The following is a 22,021-nucleotide window of genomic DNA, read 5'->3' on the forward strand; positions in this document are numbered from 1 at the left end:
GAGTTATGTAATCTGTTGTGTCCTGGGTTCAGTGGTAGCAGTCATTTTTTCTCCTTCTTAGTAGCTGGTGCAGTGCTGTGTTTTTGCCTTTCAGCCTGGGAACAGCGCTGATAACACTGATGTATTTAGTTGCTGCTTAGTAATGTTTAGTCTGACCAAGGACTTTCTGAGTCCCATGGTCTGCCAGGAAGGAGGGGAAGCCGGGAGGAAGCAGAGACAGGGCACCTGACCCAAACTAGCCAAAGAGTTATTCTATACCACATCACGTCATGCCCAGGATGTAAAACTGGGAGCAGTTACCCGGACGGGCTAGGTCACTGCTTGGTTGGGCTGGGTATCGGTCGGTGGTTGACGAGCGGTTGTATACTCTTCCCTTGTTATTTCCTTTATCATTATTATTATTGGTGGTAGCAGCAGTGGGTTGTGTTATACCTTTGTTGCTGGACTGTTCTTATTTCAACCCGTGGGAGTTACATTCTTTCGATTCTCCTCCCCATCCCTCTGCAAGTGGGGGGTGAGAGGAAGGGTGGGGAGTGTGAGAGAGACTATGTGGTTCTGATTTACGGCTGGGCTTAAACCATGACATGTTGGAACACCAGTAACATTTTACTGTTTTCAAAACCTAGCAGAATCAGCTCTAGCCTTTATGCTTTACTAAAAGCCAAGAAAATCTTTGCTGAAAAAGGTAAAGAGCCTGAAAGCATGAGTGGAATTTCCTTACTAACATGTTATGGATCGCTTTTTGGAAAAGTGAGATTTAAGAGTGTTCTGTAACCAGAGAGTTCTGTCAGCATAGGTTGTAGAAGAATAAGATTTTGCATGCTTCTTTTCAACTGGGGCTGAAGTGTGGGGAGCCTATCAGCTAGATGGAGACTAAATAATATATTCTTAGGTCTAGGTGCCTTTTTCTTTCTTCGACATCAGTCATGTTAAAATTTGGATGGAGCTTGTAGGTAGCAGGTCAGAACTCCTAGGCAATGCTAGGAAATTCATGACACCATTAATCACAGTCTCGTTCTGATGAGTGTTTGCCTCAGTGAATGAGCATAAAAAGCTTAAACCCCTCAAATGGTTGGTGTTAAAAGTGCATAGACATTAATGGCATTTTGTTGCTGCAAAGGTAACTTTTTGAAGAGCTTTAGCTGTTGGTGGACTTTAATGTGTAATCAGCTTAACTTGTTACACATTGCTTTTTGTTTCCAGACTTCATTAGAGCCCATGGATCTCTCACAAATAAACTGTGATAAAGTGTAAAACCATTCTGCAGAAAAGGGTTTGAATCTTGCTTTGTATGGTGACATTATCAGAAATCATGTTAGCTGGATTAGATCATATGAGGCAGTATTAGTTTCTATTTCATTATCTTCACAGATGAACCATGTGTTTAAATTTGATTTATTACTGTTACTACTCTTGCCTACTGAGCAGTGCTCCCTCAGTATGGCTGTAGAAACAGTATCTATGTGCCTGTACTGTGTCTGAATTTGAGCCAGTATGTACTCCTGTACTGCAGCATATGGGTTGTATCAGAGGCTGAGAACAAATTGGAAGCTTTGCTCTGCTCTGATGAGCAGGCATTTCTAGAGATGCCTGTACTTAGGATGTCCTCTGGATTCTGACTGGCCAATTTCCCAGTTCTCTTGGGTACTTTGTAATATGTCACAAGGGAAATGGAATTCTTTTCTTTTTCTGTTACAAAACATAGTTTCACAAAAACTGTTCTCTCCAATTCTCTTCCCTGTCAGAGGCTTCAGTTTCTGCTTCAACTAAGCATTTCTCAGCTGCCTTGTTACTAACATAATAAAGATGATGGTAGTACTTGGTGAATATAGACCCTCTAGGCTTGGGCCTCTCTTTCCTTTCTCTCCTCCTTCCAATCGGTAGTGTATAAAATGCACTTTGTACATTAAAACCTCCAACAATGATACTCTTGCATGGCTGAACTTGGTATCATCACTGTTATTTTCCTGGGTATTAACCCACAGCCCATTGTTGTTGGGTTTGTTTGTTGTTTAGTTCAAAAATGTCTGAAGTTGTTCTTTGCTGATGCCTCTATATCAGGTAGCCAGGAGTGCCACTGAGCTTCTGCTTGAGGACTTCTACTTTGAGTACCAGCAAGGGAGCCTGTCCAGTTAGCATTAGCTCCATCGCATATTTCCTCTTTCCAAGGAATAATTAGTGTGACATGATTTGGTCTTGATGGTGCCAATTGGGCCTAGCTGAATGTTTGCAAACATTCAGTAAAAGCTCCAGTAAAATATTAAAAGTGCGTTAAGGTATTCTTACATAGTTGGGTCCTACTCCTGCAGATTTAAACCTGAAACTTCTCCAGGAAAACACTGCTGTTGAGTGTTTCAATCAGTGGTTTTTGGTTGGTTTTTTTTTTTGTTTTTTTTTGGTGTGTTTTTTTTTTTTCCTTAAAATCTTTGCTTATATACCAGTGCTAATTTGTGGCTGTGACTAGAGCTTCTGGCAGTGTAATTACAGCCTGCTAGTCAGGGGATTTTCTGTATCTGATTAGAAACTTAATGCATCTTTGTGTTTCTTTCTTATCTCTATTTACTGAAAACTTCTCTCGTTAAAAGTCTAGATTGTGACAAGAAAGTTGTACTTTGTATATCAGTTTGGTAAAATTCTTAGTATGTGGTGTTACGAAATTAATACCTCTCTGGCAGTCATTCACATGTAGTGCTGAAAACGGATAGGTCTTTTGCTTTTACCAATGCCATAGGGAGGGTGACATCATGATGAAGGTACTGTTATAACTAGCTGTTTCGGATTTGTGAATTAACATCTTTATTTGCATCAGAGGTTTACAGCATGCTCTAAGATGTCAGTTTTCTGGTCTGTGCTGATCTTACAGTTAGAAAACATGCTTCTAAGTTGCAAGTAGTTTAATGATAGAACTGAATAGGTACTCACATAAAATGTGTAAATGAGTAGAGTTCAGTGGAAAAAGTTTAAATTTCTTGCATTTTTTGTTATGCGTTCAAGGCAAAAGAATTCTTACTACTTGGGGTTTAAGGAAAGAAAACAAAGTTGAATTTGGTGGAGAATGTTCTGCTTGTGCATGAAGTCATGAGTATCTCGTATTCTACACTGTATTGGTATGTTCAGTGTTGGCTAGTTCGGTTAAGATGACATAAAACTTTTCCTATATATTTTTTTTATAAATAAATAGCTTAGTGGTGCTATTGTGTAGTGTGTTTCAGATGATGTTTCTCCTAGGTAGAAATAGCGGCATCATTATCATCCTGATTCCTTGTCTGATTGAGGTCTTTAATGAGCATTTAGAAGAATGGTGAGAATGGGCTGTGGCAGCATATCCGATTAGTCAGTATGCTACTGGATGCTGTCTTTTCTGAACTGAGAAACATTTTCATCTGGATATCTCAATTTGTTTCACATGTTGAAATCCTTACTGTGTACTAAGTTGAATTTCTTACCAATGGTTCATAAGAAGTGTACATGTACATAAAACCAAAATAAGTGTTCTGCAAGATCTGGAATTTGCTGTTCTTATTTCACTTCTAGTTGAAATTTTAAGTATATGTTAGTACAATTGTAGTCCTTATATTTGACTTTGGGGGCTGGTGCAGGAAATGAAAATTAAAATTCATTAGGGTTGAAAGCTTAGGGTTTTTTTTTTTTTCAGTGTATGTGTCAGACCCTACCATTAGATTACTTACTCCTTAACATACTAAATTGTTTCATGAAGGAAAAAAAACTTAAATATTCCGTTTTTTCCCCCAGCTTGTCAAGTAATTATGAAGCTCAAATGAAGAGTCTCTTAAGGATCGTGAGGATATTTTGCCATGTCTTTCGCATTGGCCCATCCTCTCCCAGTAATGGAAATGACATGGGCTACAATGGAAATAAAACTCCAAGAAGTCAGGTGTTCAAGGTCAGAAAAGTATATGATGTTGTTAGGAAGATAGACGTTAAAGAGATGAATTTCACAAAGCATGCATTCATTAATCAGACATCTCATGAACAGGAAGTAAGTTTGGTTGATGTCCCTATCCCTTCTTAAGTTAAGCCTACCTCTTTCCTTCTAATTTTTTTATCCCTTCTGGATTCATTTAACCACTGATGCACATCTCATCTTATGACTTCTTTTTGTTTCTTATTTAATATATTGTTTAGTAGATGTTGAAGGCTTAGTTACTCAGCTGATTTTGGTAAACTTTGTTTTTATTTCCATTATGTTGTGTAAGAGTGTAGTAATCTCAAAATGGAGTAATATTAATTTAATAGATTGTATTAATGTAATTTCAAAGTGCTGTTTGGAGATTCACTGGGAATTGTGATCACTCATTTTTATCCAGCTTCACAAGATAAATGGAAATAATTGAACTCTTAATCTGTTCATTGTTTTCTCTGTGACCATGAAGTTTTTTTCCTAAGTTGTTCTTGAATATTATTATTATTACATCCTTGAAAACATACTGGCTTACTACTGCTCTTGTGAGGTTATTGATTTATAGCTGTTTTCAAACACCTGCTTTAGGTGCTTGACATTTAGAAGTTTAATTTCTGATTTTTTTTTTCTTTTTGTTTTTTTTGGGTGTTTTTTAATACTTCTTGGTTGAGGAATCCCTCTGTATAAAATCACAGCTTACCTTTTCTGTAAAGAAGTCCTGGTTTCCTGCATGCTACTCAACATACATTGGGTATACAACTGACATATTATTCAGAGCACCTAAATAATAAGAACTGAAGGGTAGTCTCTTACTTTCTCTTATCTTCCTTCTAACTCGTACATGGGACAGTTCATATTACTAAATTTAGACGCCAGTGATTATGTGGGAATTTTCCATAACCTTCGCATTTCTTTCAAAGTGTCGTGAAGATGATATTTTGACATTACCACATTTATTTGGTATGTGTTCATCAGGTTAACTAAAGACTTATAAGACAGAGCGATATCAATAAGGTTATGAAAGATGATACTCTTAGTTCCAGCTACATTTAGTTAAGTAGCTCAGTTTTTGTTTAAATTTCTTCTCTTGGAAAGAGGGAAAGCATTAGTCTATTTAAAAAAAAAAAGCATAAATATTTTTCTGATAGCAAAATAATTTTAATAATCAGTAGAAAAGTAGTAAATATAAAACTACTGCTCAAGTATGAAAAGTACTGTGTGCAAAATGTAATCCATTCTACAGTGTGCAATGTAATAATTGTCCTTAACAGTTGTTCAATAAAATATATGGAACTAGATTGGCACATTTAACCAGATTTTTGTTTTCAAAAAACAAAGCCCTACCCAAATCACAAGACTAATTTTATTAAAGACAGCAATTTCTAATGTTTTTAATGAAAATTCATTTAAATACAACAAGAAGCAGATGTTAAACGTGTTTAATACAGGAACTGTCTGCAGTGAGATATGGTGTTACCTTTTTTTCTTCAGGTTTAGGAGTAGCTGACCCCATCTCATAAAAAAAAAAAAAAACAAAACAAAAAACCTTTCAACTCCAGAGCATTTCAGAACTCACAATAAAGCAAACAGAAAAATTGCAGCTGCTTAAACCACCATTGTCATGCTTAAACAATGACACACCAGAATCACTTAACTGTGTGCTCAGACTACTTTGTATGCTGAAAGACATTTAGTGTAGTTAAGTCTTGTGCAGTAGACTTATGTTACACAACTGGCATGCTCATCCCAGAGAATATCTTTATTATGTAAACCAACACTTAAGTTTTCTAATAAATGAGCAAGATATGTGCTACTCATGCATTAGCTAACAAACCAAAAATTTCGGGATAATTTTAAAATTATTATTGCTATTGCTTTATTTATTTAAAAACTATTAAAACTGAGGCAGCCCTTCATTAGGGCCACTGTTGTCTCCATGGTATTTTAAGGTTGGTGTAAATTTCAAACTCAAAAATACAGAACTGTCAACAAGAACTTACTCTTTTTTGGCAGTGGGGCACAGACCACACTAAGTTGATCTTCAGTTGTAGATGTTCTTCCCTTAATTTATGTTAACTAGGTAGTGAGAGATTAGACATAGTGCTGAGTCAATTGGGTGACTTCTTTCTTATTCTTACATTCCCTTTACTTTTTCTTTTTTATCCTTTCCTTGAAATCATGGTTGTGATGGTCCCTTTTGCCTTCTGGGAGGAGGGAAAGTAGCCCGCTGTATCTCTAGATAATTACAATGGTATGGAGGCTCCTTGAAGACCTGTCAGTTGTATGTATTCATTTGTACCAGTACTTGCATGTGGGACATGCAGATCAGAGATAAAGAACTCCTTTTCTGTTTGTTTGATGGGGATTTGTTTGTTTCTGTTTTTTGGGTTTTGGTGTGGGCTTTTTGCTTGTTTGTTTTGGTTTTGTCTGATTTTTCTTGAATATAGGCTGTGTAACTGTTTAGTACAGACTGTTAAGGAAACCACAGAAGTTGCTGCTGAAAAATAGTAGTTAAATCTGTATTAAGAAAGTCAGCATGGAACTTCAAGATTTTAAATTTGAGATCCATTGAAAATTTTAGAGGAAATTAGCTTTAAATTGGCATTTGCTGCTGATCTTTAAATTCAGTTGTGGGGATAAATGTTGTAGATAATTTGAATTCTGATACAGGTTTTATGGGGAAAAGGTCTCTTAAACTGCTGGGTCATGTCCCTTGTAGGGATTTGAGTACTGTGTAGAGCATGAGAAAGTGATACTGGTCACCACCCACTTCTCTGAATGCTGTTCATTTGAGCGAGCAAGGACTTCTAGATATTTTCATTATTTACTATAGGGGAAGCTAATCCATTCTTCTCTTCTTTCAGGAGTGGACTTAGAAACCTTTATCTGGGGAGGATTGAGGGTAGCAGTGGCAGGAGTTATGTCTTGTGGTAGGTAGCCTTTTGGGATATGTGGACAAACATTATCAGGCCTTATTGCAGAGTATAAGGGATTGTTTCCTTTCCTTCTGATCGCACTCATGTTAGTTCCAAATAAATCTGTACCTGATAACTTGTAAGATCTACTTCATAACTCTTTTAAAATGCTGGTACAAAACCATATTTTATCCAGTATAAAAACTAAAGAAAAACTTTCTTCAGACTTTTTTCTGTATGTGTGTTAAGGCTTTCTGTATTGTACTGATTTAATGTATTTTGAAGAGTTGCCACTGTAGTCTAGCTTGAAAGGCATTAGAAATGTGAGTATATCTCAATCTGAGACTACTGAGGGATGCTATTGCTTCACAAAGACAAAAAAAATCACAGGGCTGTCTTCATTATCGAAGTTCCCTGTATGTAATTCATTACAGGCCTGTCCAAATGTTTTGAAGTGGAAACACTTAAGACATACTCTTGTATTGGTCTTGCAAGAAGCAAAATCGTCATTGAATTTGGACACTCAATTTTCAAACAAGCCACTGCTAGCTTAGACCAAATCGTATCAGTGAGCAAGTTCATGAATAGTAATTTTGACCGACTTCACATTCATTACTTTTTCATGTGTTGCTCTTCCAGTTGCTGTGCAGTATGATCACATATTGGGGAAACTTGTTATAAAATCTTCCTGTCTGATTGAACAAAGTTGGGAAGCCTCTAACATTTCCCTCGTTTCTGATGCTGTTCTTTTCTGAAATGGAGTTCATTTCTCTGCTGTAACAGACTAACCTCAAGGATTGGTGATCTCCTGTTCCCTGTGTCTTAACAAACTATGTCACCCGGCAAAAGGTTTTGCTTCACTGTCGTAGTTTGAATATGGGTTTGATTTCTAGTGTCCTGCTTTTAAGATGGGTAAAGAGGAAGTTGTTGCATAATTAAATCCTTGCATTTGTGAGATTAGGTGTGCTGTTGTAAAAGCTTGGCGCCCAGACTTGGGTGTATAATTACAAAGAACTTTTCTGAAATATAGATATGAAAACTGAAAGTTGAGTGGAGGTTTATGGTTAATATGTTATTCATGGTAGGAATTGACTGAAGAATGCTGACTTGAGTATTGAAAACAAGTTGCTAATGGTTTGATTGACAATGTCCACATTATGCTTGAAAAGGTCTGATCATGGATACTAACAAAAAATGTTGACCGCCATGGATATGGAGGTAGTGGGCAATACTTATACGTAGCTTTATATCCTGAGGTTACACTAGGGGGGGGAAAAAAAGTTAAAGCTAAAAAGTTAAAGTCACCACTATGCTTTTGAATGAGTTTGTGACCAGAATCTGTAAAAAACTAGCTTTGGAAAAACAAGTCAGTTGCAAGAGTTCTGGAAGGCATTCTGAGTCCGTGGGAAATATAAGATATAAGATATCAGCAGAAAAATGGTATCTGGCAGGCTAAGCATTGCAAAGTTTGGGAGAAGTAAACTAGATTTTAGTGTTCTAGTAAACACCTACCTAGTTTCTCACGTGTTAAGAGCACAGCTACATTTTTTCTCATATATTCAATGAATCCTATTTCCCATTAGAAGATTTTTCTACATTATGTTTTGTGGTGAAGGTCTGATGGATAGGTCTTGGCAAACTTGAAAAAAGCCAACTTGATCCTGTGTGGCAGATATTTATGTAGAAAATGATACCTACACTCGAGGTATTCAGGTCACCATCTAGAGAAATGTGTGGTCACTAGGAGTATAAGGATTTATGTGAGTATCATACAGCATGTTGAGCAAAGCATGTCAGTCTTGGAGATCAGACTGACTTTACCCGAAGTTCTTATTGAGGAAAAAATGGGAGCATAATGGTGATTTTTTTTTTTTTAATGGTAAATTTGAGCAGATTATTTTAATACACAGCTTTCATGAGAAGTAATTTACGGTGTATTGAGAATGTGTCACTAAGAGGTGTACTGGCAGTGCTCCAGATAATGTAGACTTCTGGTATGGTGTTCTGTGAATCTTAACTTTTAAAGGTAACTTTAGAATATGAGAAGATAATTTTCAATATCTGCTAAGTCTTTGAATGTTTTAATTGGTGAAAAATGTTGATGCCACAGTAATACGTAGAAAAAGGAGTTCATTTAGAAGTTTACTCTTACTTCTGGAATGCTGTGAAAGACTTGAGTCAGAATTGCTTCCCTGTAAGATACTTATCCCTGTGATCACTATGCTATGCTTGTGAAACAAGCCTTAACACCATTAAGGTCTCCTTAAACACCATTAAGGGACAGCACAGTCAGCCTTTGTGGTTTTTTTTTAAATGCTTATGAGTGTGCCGACATTCTCAGACCTGTCTCTCCTCTGTGGTAGTCTTGCACCTCAGAGCAAATGTGTGATGGTGGAATTGCAGATTTCAATTTAATCAGTTTTAAGTTCGTGGTAGTGAATAAAGAATGACTTTAAGATAAAATATATAACTTTAAAAATTAATATGTAATTCTGCTGATACTTGTTTCTATTTTGTAAAGCCTAGGTATTAGTGTCCCTTACTTGGAGACATCTGGGATAGTATCAAAATGGGCTATATGAGCTCATGCTATGCATAAAGCGCATTTTACTAGATGTGCATGAATCTGAATCTCAGTGGTATTGTTTGGGGTTTGCTCCATCTGCCTGGTAGAGGGAGGTTGGTTGACCAGGGCCTTAAAAAGAGCTGACGTGTTCTTACTCTGGAAACTCAATATGTGTGTTACTGTTTTTCTTCTTAGCTGCAGCAGTCAGGCAGTGGTGTGCTGTGTAACCAACCACCAGGAGGCCGAACTCTGAAATAGTTCAGTGTTTCACTCTTTCTAAATTACTTTATCTTTACTCCATTGCTGCTTGATATTTTCCTTCTATATGACATTTGTTCTTTGTGCCCTATGGATACCAAGTATGGATTTTATTTTTTTTTTTTTAGTATTTGACTCCTATCTCTCACATGACTTTTGAAGGATCATTTAAAGCTTTTAAATGTGTATGATATTTATTTGCCTTAAGAGGATTATCACATCATTAATGTTATCTAATGTCAACATGTTCCTTTTTTGTCTGTTTTTGCATGTTTATTGCAGCCACTGGAACTGCTCTGGCATTCTCTAGATGAATGGCTTGTTCTTATAGCCACGGAGCTGATGAAAAACAAAAGGGACTCTGCCAACATTACTTCTATTTTACTGAAGCAAAAAGGACCAGATCACCAGGATGCTACTCCTACGCCTTCCTTTGCCGCTGCAGAAACTGAGGGCACAAAAGAGCTATCCACTGATGCTGGCGAGTTGAAAACATATGATGTTGCTGGGAAGCAGGAAGCTTGTGCTGATTGCCAGGATGTTATCTCCATGACAGCAAACAGGCTAAGCGCTGTCATTCAAGCCTTTTATATGTGCTGCTCCTGTCAGATGCCTCAGGGGTAAGGAGAAGATCCTGTTAGTTACTGAAATTGCTATATGCTTTCTTGGAAGAATATTGGCGCTGACCAGGTAATATTAGTGACAGTCAAGGGTAATTGCTACTGAATGCATTATTATTTTTTTTTTCTCCTCCCCTGTCTTTAGTGGCACCAAACAGCACAGCAGAATTTCCGTAGTGCTTCTGCCTCTGAAAATAGCTGCACTGGGGCAGATTTTGTATTGAATGTCTAATGGCTCTTTGTAATCATGTGGGGTACTTGCAGGTTGTGTAATTTTTGATCTCTTGAAACTTAGCTATTTTTGCTTTTGGTTTTTTAATGGGAAATTATCCATGAATTTAATGTGACTATCGAACAAGAATAACTATAAGCTCAGAGAAAAATGTGAGTTATCTTTGTGTATGAAAATGATAGCTGGGGCAAAAGTTGTTTGGCTATATTGCAGAAGCTTATAATAAGGAGAGTACAGTCTCAAAGTAATGCTCAATTGGCAGACAGTTTTGTGTGAAACAGGCACAACAACTTGAGTAAATTTAATACTCTCAGTGCCTGGTTTAAAAAGGAAAAAAGTGTGTCCACTATAACTGAGGTCTTTGTCTGAGATTGTTGTGGATTGTATTTATGAACTTGCAAGGAAAGGACTCTTCGACCCTGTTGAGTGGAAGATTAGGCAAGTATGGTGGTTTTACAAGCTCCCTGAGGAATTTAGAAGCAAGGTTCCCACCACATGACAACTCTTGGTTATCCCCAGCCACTGTAAGTGATTTTCTGTGACAAACTGAGTGGAATAAAAGTTTTCAAGTCAGCCAGCACTGTTTGGGCCACACTCCTCTGTGGACACTCTGGAAGATAATCTGGGGATCAGCAAGTTCCACAAATACCTCAGTATTTTCACTTTTAGGTTTTTTCCATCTTGAAAAAGGAACTGCTGCTTAGCAATTTCCCTTGAAATCTCCATCAAACTTTACTGAGAAAAAATGCCAGTATATTACTTATAGCAGCCAAATTAAAAGTAGAAATGTTTATAGTAGTGATTAAGTACATTTTCCACCAATTTATGTCTTTATGCCGAAATTCAGTTGAGGAGGTGACTTCCCCCTGCGCCCAAATGATTTGCTGATGTGTCCTGCCAGATGGGTGTGCACCTGTGCATAGTTTGTGCTCCAAGTTAGGGAACTCCTCTGGGGCCAGGAGAGTAAGAACTGTCCCAGTGACAACTGGGAGAACTCCCTTGGATACAGGAAAGTAAGGCAGAGCACACCTGAGTTCTGTGTTGGTTTAGGGCTTTTCAGAACTATGTACAGAAGAACAAAGATCTGAGACTTACTCTGTTTTACTGATGTTTTCATATTAATAGAAGTAAATGGCAGTGGTGTAATTCAATAGTGCTGCCATCTTCAAATAATATTTGAAATTATAACAAATGACACTTTCAGGGAAAATAATTTAAAATGGCTTTAATTTTAGATTTGTGTGTCTTTGTTTAATGGAGGAGAGTAAACAGCGCACCTTCTTCCATTGTTCCTAATATTCATACAATAAAGATGGGATTTCACGCTGGTTAACATTTGAAATACTGAGGTTGTTTTCTTTTACTTGCTGTGATTGCTTTTCTTCTGCAAATGCTGATACTGAATCTGGGCATTCTTTTGTTAATGTACTGAAGTACAGTGTTCTGAATTTTCAGCATCAAAACTGATGAGTGTGTGCTAAATTGATTTTTTTTTTTTTTTTTTTTTTAATGTGTATTGTTATCCTGGACTTTTACAGTATTTTTCACAACCTTTCAAGGCACTTGATGAGAGAGTTTTATTCTTGCTTGCAAGTATTAGCTTATGCGGAAGCTAAAGGATCCATGTAAGAATTTCTCTGTTTCAAAAAATACAGGAGATAGTTGTAAATAAAAGGAATAATCCTTACCTTGTTTTCCAGATATAAATAGGAGGAAAAAAATACGGTTCCATATTAGTGTATGAGGTGCTTGGCTGGCAAGTAATTTTGTTGTTTCATGAAGCCATTAAATACAACCTTGTCCCCCATTATTGAGTTTGTGAGGTTATTTCTTCCTGACTGTTTCCTCACTTGCCACAATCTATACAGTGTGCGGTAGGAGTTATATACAATGAACAAAAATACAGAACAATACATATCATGTGTATTGTGCATATAACATCATTCTTTCCATATAAATATTTCTGTTGTTGTGCTGAAAGCTGGAAGGGTTTAATTGTATTTCTGTTAGTTTGGGCTTTTCTTGTTCATGTAGATGATAAGAGTTAGTGGTGAGGTTGCTTGACCTTCTTGATTATTGTGGGCTTTGCCTTTTCTGCGAGCTTATTAGGAAATCTTAATGCTGCTGAGTATTTAGTTTTATGATTGACTAGTTGTATAAATAGAAATGGACATTTGATATTTTATTAGAAGGATGCAACAGTTTATGTAATTCAAATTATTTTCAATATCATTAACTAAAGCATTTTTTGCACAGGATGACGTCTCCTCGTTTCATAGAGTTTGTCTGTAAACATGATGATGTCCTGAAGTGTTTTGTTAACCGGTAAGCTCCGAGAAATATGGAATTTCTAATTTCTTTGCTTTTTTTCTCCCCCAAATAATTCAAACTCATCTTTTTCTTCTTAATGAATTGTCACAACAATAACCTCAAACTACATATGAACCACATGCACTTCAGTGGTCCTGGCAAATTCAAGGGAGTGCATACTAATGATTCAGAGAGCTCAGTTAAGTGAACTGCTCTGCGTTTGGTGAGATTTAGTGAACAAATTTTTTGTCGCAGAGCAACAGAATAATTTCCTTAATGCATTCTTCCTTCGTTTTTGTTCCAAAAAAGCCTTCCATATTGAGGCAGGTGAAAGCTTTCATTCTTCCTCAAATGTGTTCTACATAATAAGTTACTAAAGGAGTCTAAACCATCTTTGCACACTTGGCTATTTCCAGAGTTTCTCTGGGCTGCCCACTATAATATTGCTTCTGTCTGGAGAGCTGCTTGTAATCCTCCATGCTAAAAGGATGAGGTAGTGCAAGTAATTTGGAAACATGAATTAAGAAAACATTATGAAAATGAAGAGTTTGTCGGAACTTTTCTGTGTGATTAATTGCATTGTCTCTTTATGTAGACTTTGTGTATCATGAAGTGGTGTTGTTAGATCTCTGGCTAACAGGCTTCTAACCTATTTTTATTTCAGAAATCCCAAAATAATTTTTGATCACTTCCATTTTCTTCTTGAGTGTCCTGAACTAATGTCCAGATTTATGCACATCATAAAAGCCCAGGTAAATGTCAGGAGATGCTTGGTTACAATGTCTACGAGTTTGTTTAGTAATAATGATAACAATTTAAAAAAATCCATCTGTGGAGGATGGAAGAACTAAGTGTGGGCTCCAGTGCTTCAGAATCTGGGAACAGACATGGCAGCCAGATTTCTGTACTTCTCATTCTTTGAAATGCATGTTTAAGTCTTATTTGAGATGACCGATGTTAAATAAGTCTTATAAGTCCAACTTTCAGTTAAAATTTACTTCCTATAATTAAATTTATTTGTGGACATCTAATAGATACAGCTTTAACATGTTGTGATTTTTCCCTTAATTGACTTGATTTTGAGATAAACCAGAGGATAAATGCACCACTAGTAGTTGATTTGGCCATAGTTAATTAGCAATAGCTCCTTCAGTGAGACATAATGTTGTCTTGTTACTCTTTGCTGTTTCCTGCCATTTCCTTTTGTTTGGGTTTTGATTATTTTTATTCTTTTTTAATTTATGAAATCCTGATGCCTTGCATAACCTTAACTTGCTTCTCAGTTTAACATGTGACATGAATTCACGGCTAAAGCATTATTCTAGGAGTAAAACTAACGTAGTTAAGTGGAAAAATTAGTGAGTGAACGCCACACCCCCACCTACCCATATGGAAGTCTGCTGCTTTACAGAACACTTTAGTGTTAAGCATCTGCCATGTTTTCATCACTTAGCTTTAAAAGATTATGATTGTCTACTTGTAGCTGAGGGACAAGGCTGCATGTTTTTTTTCTATTATGAATGAAGATGGTCTTTGGCCAATAATGAGCTATTTGAAACTCCTTCATTTAGCACACACTGGTTTAATTTTGCTTTGTTCTCTATTAGAAAGGTTCCTTACATTAAACTCTTTTGGTCAAAGACAGAATTTGCTGAAAATAAAGGTAAAATTCCTCTGACCAGACACCTTCCACCCAGCCCACACAATTGTGGAGAGTCTGTTCCAAAAGATTTATTTCTTTAGTTGTGCCTCTATTTTTAGATGTAATTTTTTTTTTTTGTGATTGTGTTTAATTTTTAGAACATGGTCTATGTGTATTGTTTACTTTTGGTTGAAATATGCATTTTTGAAATTCATTGTCTCTGAATAATGAAGAGACCCTGAGAACTGTTAGATCAACTAAAAGTGCGTGCTGTGAATTGTGATAGATGAGAGAGGCCATACTTGGGTCATATCTGTCTTGGCAGAACTGCAGTATATTTATCTAAATACTTAAAACAAGCTAGGGCCTTCTCAGCTAGGAATTGCTTTGGAATCTTTCTGGTCCCTTTGGGCTGTTTTTTATTGCCAGTGAACTTTACTGCAAGTACCCTTTGTTTATATCATTTGTGCTAATGTACTCAGCTGTGGTTGATAGTAAGTAGTGTTACAGAAGCCAGTAACTGACTTCTTATATAGATTCCTTTTATCCCTGCCCTGGAAGAAGTTTTGTGCTATTTTTCTCCTATGTGGTGATAACTGATGGTCCAATCTTTCTGCGTATCAGACTTCAGCAAGCACACAAGGGTATGATTAGTCCTTTCCTCTTCCCAAAATACTGTATAGGATATTGAGGTAGCACCAAGTGACTCTTCACATCTCAAAAATGAGTTGAGAAGTATGTATAACCATTTTCTAGTCATGCTTATGAGAGGGGAATTATTTGGTTGAATGCATCTATATAATGTGGTATACCCCCTGTTTTGTAGCCATTTAAAGATCGCTGTGAATGGTTCTATGAACATCTGCATGCTGGGCAGCCAGATTCAGACATGGTGCACAGGCCTGTCAATGAAAATGACATCCTTTTGGTTCACAGAGGTATTGTATTATAAATGGAATTAGTATAGCTTTGAAATACACTGAAATATAACAAATTAAGAAAAAATAATTGGTGCTTTTTATTTAGATTCTATTTTTAGGAGTAGCTGTGAAGTTGTGTCAAAAGCAAATTGTGCAAAACTAAAGCAGGGGATTGCTGTGAGATTTCATGGAGAAGAAGGCATGGTGGGTAAAATTGCATGGTTTTCCTATATGATATATATGGAAATACTAATTCTGTTTCGCAAGTATTGTGAAAAATCCTAATTTAGAATAAATTTTATGCTTTAGTAAGAAATATCTGGTTGCCCTGTGTAACTGTTTGTGCAGTGATGGTTGTACTAATATGAATTTCTATCTACTAACATGTTTTATTCTTTTGACATGCAGGGACAGGGTGTTGTGCGTGAGTGGTTTGATATCTTATCCAGTGAAATAGTTAACCCAGATTATGCCTTATTTACCCAGTCAGCTGATGGTATGTCTTTGCCTTTTTATTCTTTTCTAATTTTATGGTGTTGTCTTTTATAATACAAGAGAAAAGTTACTTGCTTTCAGAATGTAGGATTGTTACTTTTTATAAACAACACTGGCAGAATTGTTTTCGTATATACAGAGAAGTGGTCTATTCATTGTACGTTTTTATAACTACAGGTGAAATATTTTTCCTAATTTGAAGTTTCCTTGATTTTGTTCTCTCCTTTGTAAGAGGAGAACAAGTTGTTGATTTTAATGAGTCCATGGTATTTCTGCCTGGTAGAAGAAAGACGTAACACTTTGAGGGCAGTATAGAAAGTGTTTTCCATAGGGAACTGTAGAGGTATTTCTTTTATTTTCTTTTGGAAATCCATTAATTTAGTCAGTTAATTTTTGTGGTAAAACCAGATGTTAATCTGAAAGGTCTACCTTGTATTTGTCTTTTTGATGCTTCATACAAAGTAAATTTATATCAATAAGAGATTTCACATTATCATCAAGTGATGCTTTGTGCTCTACCTTACAAAATCTTGGGAAGTGGCAAGGAACTTGGTCAACAGAACAGGCATAGACAGTTCCTGAAAGTTCAAAAGAAAAGTTCAAGGATGTCTGAAGTGGTCTTTTCTAAGGACACCACAACTGAACTGTTTCCTGGCTGCATCTGTCTGGAGCCAGATAAAAGGAAGTACATGCATTCTGATCCTTCCTTTGGGCATGTTCACAAGTTGATACTGTGAATTGTGGCCCGTTAAAGTAAGCAAGAAATGTGTATAGCAGTATAGTAAAATGGAGGACCAAATTCAGCAAGTCATGATTACGCTTGCGTTAATTATTTCAGAGTGGTGCCTTGGAAAATGGCTAAGCAGCATCACTGTAATAATAGGATGCCATTACATTCTAGTACGTTTCTTTCCGACATCTTTTTGGCATAAGCAAAAAATCCCAGATAATCTTCTAAAACCTCAAAATACAACACTTTCAGTGTTTTCAGATGCTTAGTGTATTTGATAATTTTGAACTTCACTTTAAAAGTAATGAAACATTCTATGATAATATTTTATTTCATAGGAACAACTTTCCAGCCCAACAGCAATTCTTCTGTAAATCCAGACCATTTGAACTACTTCCGTTTTGCAGGACAGATCCTGGGGCTAGCTCTGAATCACAGGCAGTTGGTGAACATCTACTTCACGAGATCATTCTACAAGCATATTCTTGGTATGGTTTTATTAAAATCCTGTTTATTACTCATGTAAGCAGTGTGTTTTAAAAGTGAAAAAGTCTTTGGGAATAAGTATCTTGCTAAATTTCTACAAACACGAGTCACGACATAGTATGGCAGTAATTGCTATTCCAGTCTGAGCCTCTGTTAGCAACTGTTATAGTTGCAAAATACAGAAATACATTAGCATGTAGGAAATTCTATGTAGGAAGTTCTATACAGTTAGAAACTTTTAATAGCTAATCTTACTGTTTATATTTAAATATGGATCTTAAATTAAAACCAAGCAAGGCATCATTGTCTGAAGCATAACAATATAATTTAGGTGTCTTTAATGTTGTTGACTAGGAATGCCTGAAAGGCAGACTAGTGTCAATCGTTTTTGTGGTGTGTGCAATTCTTGCATCACAGTTGTGAAAATCATCTGTCCTGCCATGTAATGTCATTCTTGAGAAAGGAAACTTAACCATTCCCTAGCTAACTTAGGACAGACTCTACAAAGTTGATAATGTTTATGAACTCTGGCGAAAAATCTGTCAAGCATCTTTATTGTTCCTGCCGTTCTTCAGTTGTGTAATGCTTTAATAAGGTGAATCCCTACACTTAATGTAGCATTCAGAAGGATTGATCAGAAGTCTTTATAAAAATATAAACTTTTCTTTTTAATCGATAAGTATGGCTGTTAGCTGATAGTATCTGTGGTATAAGTCTCTTCTCTGGTCTTCTTTGACAACGTTGTGTTTCTTGATTGTTGAACATGATTCCCTCTGTTCTGTGTTTTCATGAAAGACTTTTCCTCTTTATGAAGGTGTGATGGAAGGATAAGTTCCTTTTGCATTTCTGTTACTTTTCTAAGTGCATAAATTCCTTTGTTGCTGCATGCAGAATTTCCTTTGTGTTTAAGCATTATTCTTTCAGTCGTCTTTAGCTTGATGTCGAAAGTTTTACTTTTCCTCAAGAGCCGCTCCTTATTTTAAGACCTGCCAAGGTTTTCAAGGAATTGTTTGCCTCTCATTCTGTTTTTCTGTAATCATTCTGTCTACCTACAGTCTTCTGGTGATGTTTGTTGAGACCAGGGCAGATAAACTTTTAACTTCGGATTTGCTGTTTCTCTTCCCTGAAAATGTTCAGGAAACACTGCTGCAGTTGTTGATGGTGAAGGCTCAGTCATCTTTGTCAAGATTTTCTTGACAAAGGATATTTTACTTCTCTCCCTCAGTAGCGCTTTCTGCTTCAGGAGAGTGACTGTGTACTGGGTAAGAGGCAATGGAGGACATCCAATCTGAAGCAGCATCGTGTTGGCAGTGCCTCATCAGGCTTTCCTATTCATTGATCTTCACATATGGAAGTAGTTCCAAAGTAGACATATCTTTGTATGGCACAATTTGGCACAGACTTAAGGGTTGGCCTCTGTCATTAAGAGATGCCTCTGTGTGAGCAGGAGAATGAAGCAGACTAGTCTTCATATGATGTATTCACAAATGAGAAAAATGTGGTTTTCTGTTGTTCAGTGACACCTTGAGAGTAGTCAGATGTTGCTGTTGTCGCCTCTTTTGGAAATGACTACTAATGAATTTGGGTTCTTTTCTAAATTGAATCCCGATACTGGATTTGTTCATTTCTGAACTGACAGCCTTTTGTTTACTTCTCTTATTTTTCTAGAGTAACTACAGCAAACCAAACAGCAGTGAGTAGTCTCTGTTAATGAGATCTCACCACTCCCTCTTAGTAACGTCTTACCATTCTGTTGAGCAGTAGTCCTGGAACTCTGTAGGTTTGTGCACATTCAACTTCTTTCAGTTCAAAAGGTTAACAGGTTTTTATCACTTCTTGTTATATTGGTCAGACGCAGACAACTGTAAAAATTACACCTCCACTTTCCAAAGGAGTTGCTTTTTCAGCCTCAGGTACAGTGGTTTATTTAAACCTTTCTGAGGCCTTTTCCCTCAGCTTTGTGCATTTCCTCTGTTCTTGTTTAAGGAACCTGAGTTGCACAGCAGCAGATGCTTCTCAAGAGTTTTTGCTTTATTTTTGTTTTGGGTTCAGCTGTGGGTTATGCTAGCTGTTGTTCATTCCAAATAGAAGTTACAAGGTTGCAGATACAGATTCCTTTCAGCTACTTGTCAGGCCTTAAGTGATGGAATATGGAATCTTTCAAAGTCTGAAACTGTTTCTGTTTGGTTTCTCACCTTGCACCGAGATGATTTTCTGTAGCCTTTCCTGTTGATGGCATTGAATCTACCAGTTGTGTGGTAAGACCCCCTGTAACTGATGAACAGTGTGAAACTCTTTCACAGGAACTCTTCTCTTTAGTCAACAGACATGACATAGAAGTGCCTTAATTAGGAGCCAAAACCTGTATGAACAAATGTGACTACTTTTTTGAGATTCAGATGGATTTATCACGTTTTTTCACTGTGATAAACTGACATCTTTCTGCAACAGTATCTGGTAGGCAAAGGACAAGGACAGATCACAAACCTAAGTGATGACCCAACTAATGGAGAACTAATGTGCTTTTTTTATAAGACACTAGATACGTAGTTTGCGTTGTTTTTTTTTGTGTGTGTGTGTCATAATCAAACATTATTCCATAGGCCTTCATGTTTATTAGGGCTGCACTTTATTACAGATGTAGAATTGAGGTAGAAACGCAGTCAGAAATTAATAAGGGCTCCTAGGTTTGTTTTTCTCAAGCTTCTATTTGTCTGCTTTCTGCTTAAACAGGGAAAGAAGAGAGTTTCACTAGTGCTGTTGTCCAGTTACTTTGTATTTTTTCTAAGGAGCCAATTACTATGCTGTTTGGAAGAGGAAACTTCTACCTCCAACCACAAAGACACATAGCAGATCCATTCGTAACTGTGCTATCTGGTATTAGATTAAAGGCCCATCTTTCATGGTGTGATAGAGAATACTCCTTGGCATTCCATAGACAAAAATGAAAATTAATTTCTGGGTCAGTGTATTTTGAGCTGGAGGCCTTAAATCATTGAATACCTGCTGAACTTGTCTCAGAGTTTACCTGTATCTTTTTGAAGTTGTGTTGCTTGGAAATACCTGTTTATCACAATTCTGCCAAGGTAGATTTCTCTTCCTTTTCAAACTACAGATGCCCTAAGGGTACAGCAACAGAAAGATACATATTATTTCAAGGGATTCAAATTCTGTCCTGGTAAATCTGACAGTTTCTTTATAACTGCCTGGCTTGGGTCTGTTGATAGGTAACATTTTCTGTCAAGCAAATGTGGGAGCTTAGTACTTTGGTCTCACAGCATGCTTATGAGTGTAGTCTCATCATAATGCTCCAGTTCAGTTTCTTCTCTAAAGGAGTCTCCAGTTTCTGCTTTTCAGTCTCCTTTTCCCACATGTTTTGCTTATATCCCTCAGAGACATCATTATTTCCACATTTCATATTTGAAATGCACATATGCCAAATGCACATATGCTTACTAGTTGGCAAAACTTACAGTCCTCTAGAAACTACTAGACAGCTGTTAGATTTTTATTTTTATTTTTTCTTTTAGAGTTGCCAGTGAAAATTCGTTAGTAAATTATCTGTAGCCTTGTAGCTTGCCTGCACACCATTTCAGCACTAGTCAGCTCTTCCAGGGAAATACTGTAACAGTTTTTGCACTTAGATGTTTGCATTGCCTGCTAACTTCTCAATTTTGTGTTACTCCCTGGGGTACTGCTTCTGTAGTCCATAGCATGGTAAGACTTCTAATGGTCGCCCTGTGACACTTCACAGTGCGCCTAAGATGGTGAAGCAGAGTACTTCCCAATAACTAGCTTTTTTTTAAACCTACTACCATGCTCACTCCCTGCCTCTTTTCTCAGGTGTCTCTCTGTCTTGATAGAATGAAAGTATCTGTCATGACAGTTAAAGTAATTGGGGTTTGCTTTTGTGCCCAGACTCAGGGTCACCTTGTTCTGGACACATTTGCTGAAATTTGAGTGCCATGTCTGTGAAGGGGCTGCAAATGGGCAGTTTTTATACTTGGATAGAAGTCAAACTTCTAGCAACTCTCCTCTTAATGCTTCTAAATGTCTTGAAAGTTCAGGTTGAAAATGTAAAATTCCTATAATTTTTTTCATCTGTATAGTAGGTCTCATAGCAAACATGATTGAAAGGAAGAAAACTGAAAAGGATTTTCTAAGTACAGAAGGATTTTCTCCTGCTCCTCTCTTGTTGCCCCACGTATTTTCTGGGGGGAAGGTGTTATTCTATAGAGAAATATGACGCATGCAAAACATTGAGAGGTGTTTTTTTTTTTTTTTTTTTTGTTTTAGGAATCTCCTTTAACGTTGTGCGTTCTGTATGGTTAGCTTTTATTGCACTCCATTAGTGAGCTTAAGTTGTGCAAATTGTTGCTCAAGTGGTATGCCATTTGCTTCACTGGAAAGAAAAACATACAGAGGGAATTTGATTCCTTAATATTTCTAGAATGTAGTACTTAGTAATGGTGAATCTCTTATTCCTATTACTGCATTATTCTGTTTTCTCTCTAGAGGGCAATCTTCTATCATATATTGTTAGAACCTTTTTTGCTTTATTCTGCTTATTTGAGGTTTTTTTTTTCTTTGTTTTTTTCTAGGTATACCTGTAAATTATCAGGATGTAGCGTCTATTGATCCAGAGTATGCAAAGAACTTGCAGTGGATTTTAGATAATGATATCAGTGATCTGGGTTTAGAGCTGACCTTCTCTGTTGAGACTGATGTGTTTGGAGCAATGGAAGAAGTGCCATTAAAGCCAGGGGGTGCAAGTATACTTGTTACACAGGAAAATAAGGTGAGTATATGGGTCTCTTCAGAAGTTGAGAGTATAAGAAAAGCAATTGGACTGAATTTCTGAATAACTGGAAGCATAAATGGTATACCTCTTTTGAAGAAAATACACAAGAGTGCCAACACTGTTC

The 22,021-nt window shown here is 36.7% G+C and overlaps 1 protein-coding gene across 3 annotated transcripts in view; it reads left to right on the plus strand.

Moving 5' to 3' along the window:
* HACE1 (HECT domain and ankyrin repeat containing E3 ubiquitin protein ligase 1) overlaps window positions 1-22,021 on the plus strand; it is a 52,430-nt gene that overhangs the window by 16,873 nt on the left and 13,536 nt on the right. For 2 of the 3 annotated variants that reach the window (XM_065681151.1, XM_065681153.1), the window contains 9 exons: window positions 3,754-4,000; window positions 9,944-10,281; window positions 12,770-12,838; window positions 13,488-13,575; window positions 15,292-15,403; window positions 15,492-15,589; window positions 15,794-15,881; window positions 16,949-17,098; window positions 21,698-21,894. In XM_065681151.1, the coding sequence (XP_065537223.1) occupies window positions 3,754-4,000; window positions 9,944-10,281; window positions 12,770-12,838; window positions 13,488-13,575; window positions 15,292-15,403; window positions 15,492-15,589; window positions 15,794-15,881; window positions 16,949-17,098; window positions 21,698-21,894 (1,387 nt within the window). The remainder of the gene's footprint in view (window positions 1-3,753; window positions 4,001-9,943; window positions 10,282-12,769; window positions 12,839-13,487; window positions 13,576-15,291; window positions 15,404-15,491; window positions 15,590-15,793; window positions 15,882-16,948; window positions 17,099-21,697; window positions 21,895-22,021) is intronic. The other variant, XM_065681152.1, reaches the window with a different exon arrangement.

Source organism: Lathamus discolor, chromosome 5 (assembly GCF_037157495.1).
Source record: "Lathamus discolor isolate bLatDis1 chromosome 5, bLatDis1.hap1, whole genome shotgun sequence".
Lineage (NCBI taxonomy): Eukaryota > Metazoa > Chordata > Aves > Psittaciformes > Psittacidae > Lathamus > Lathamus discolor.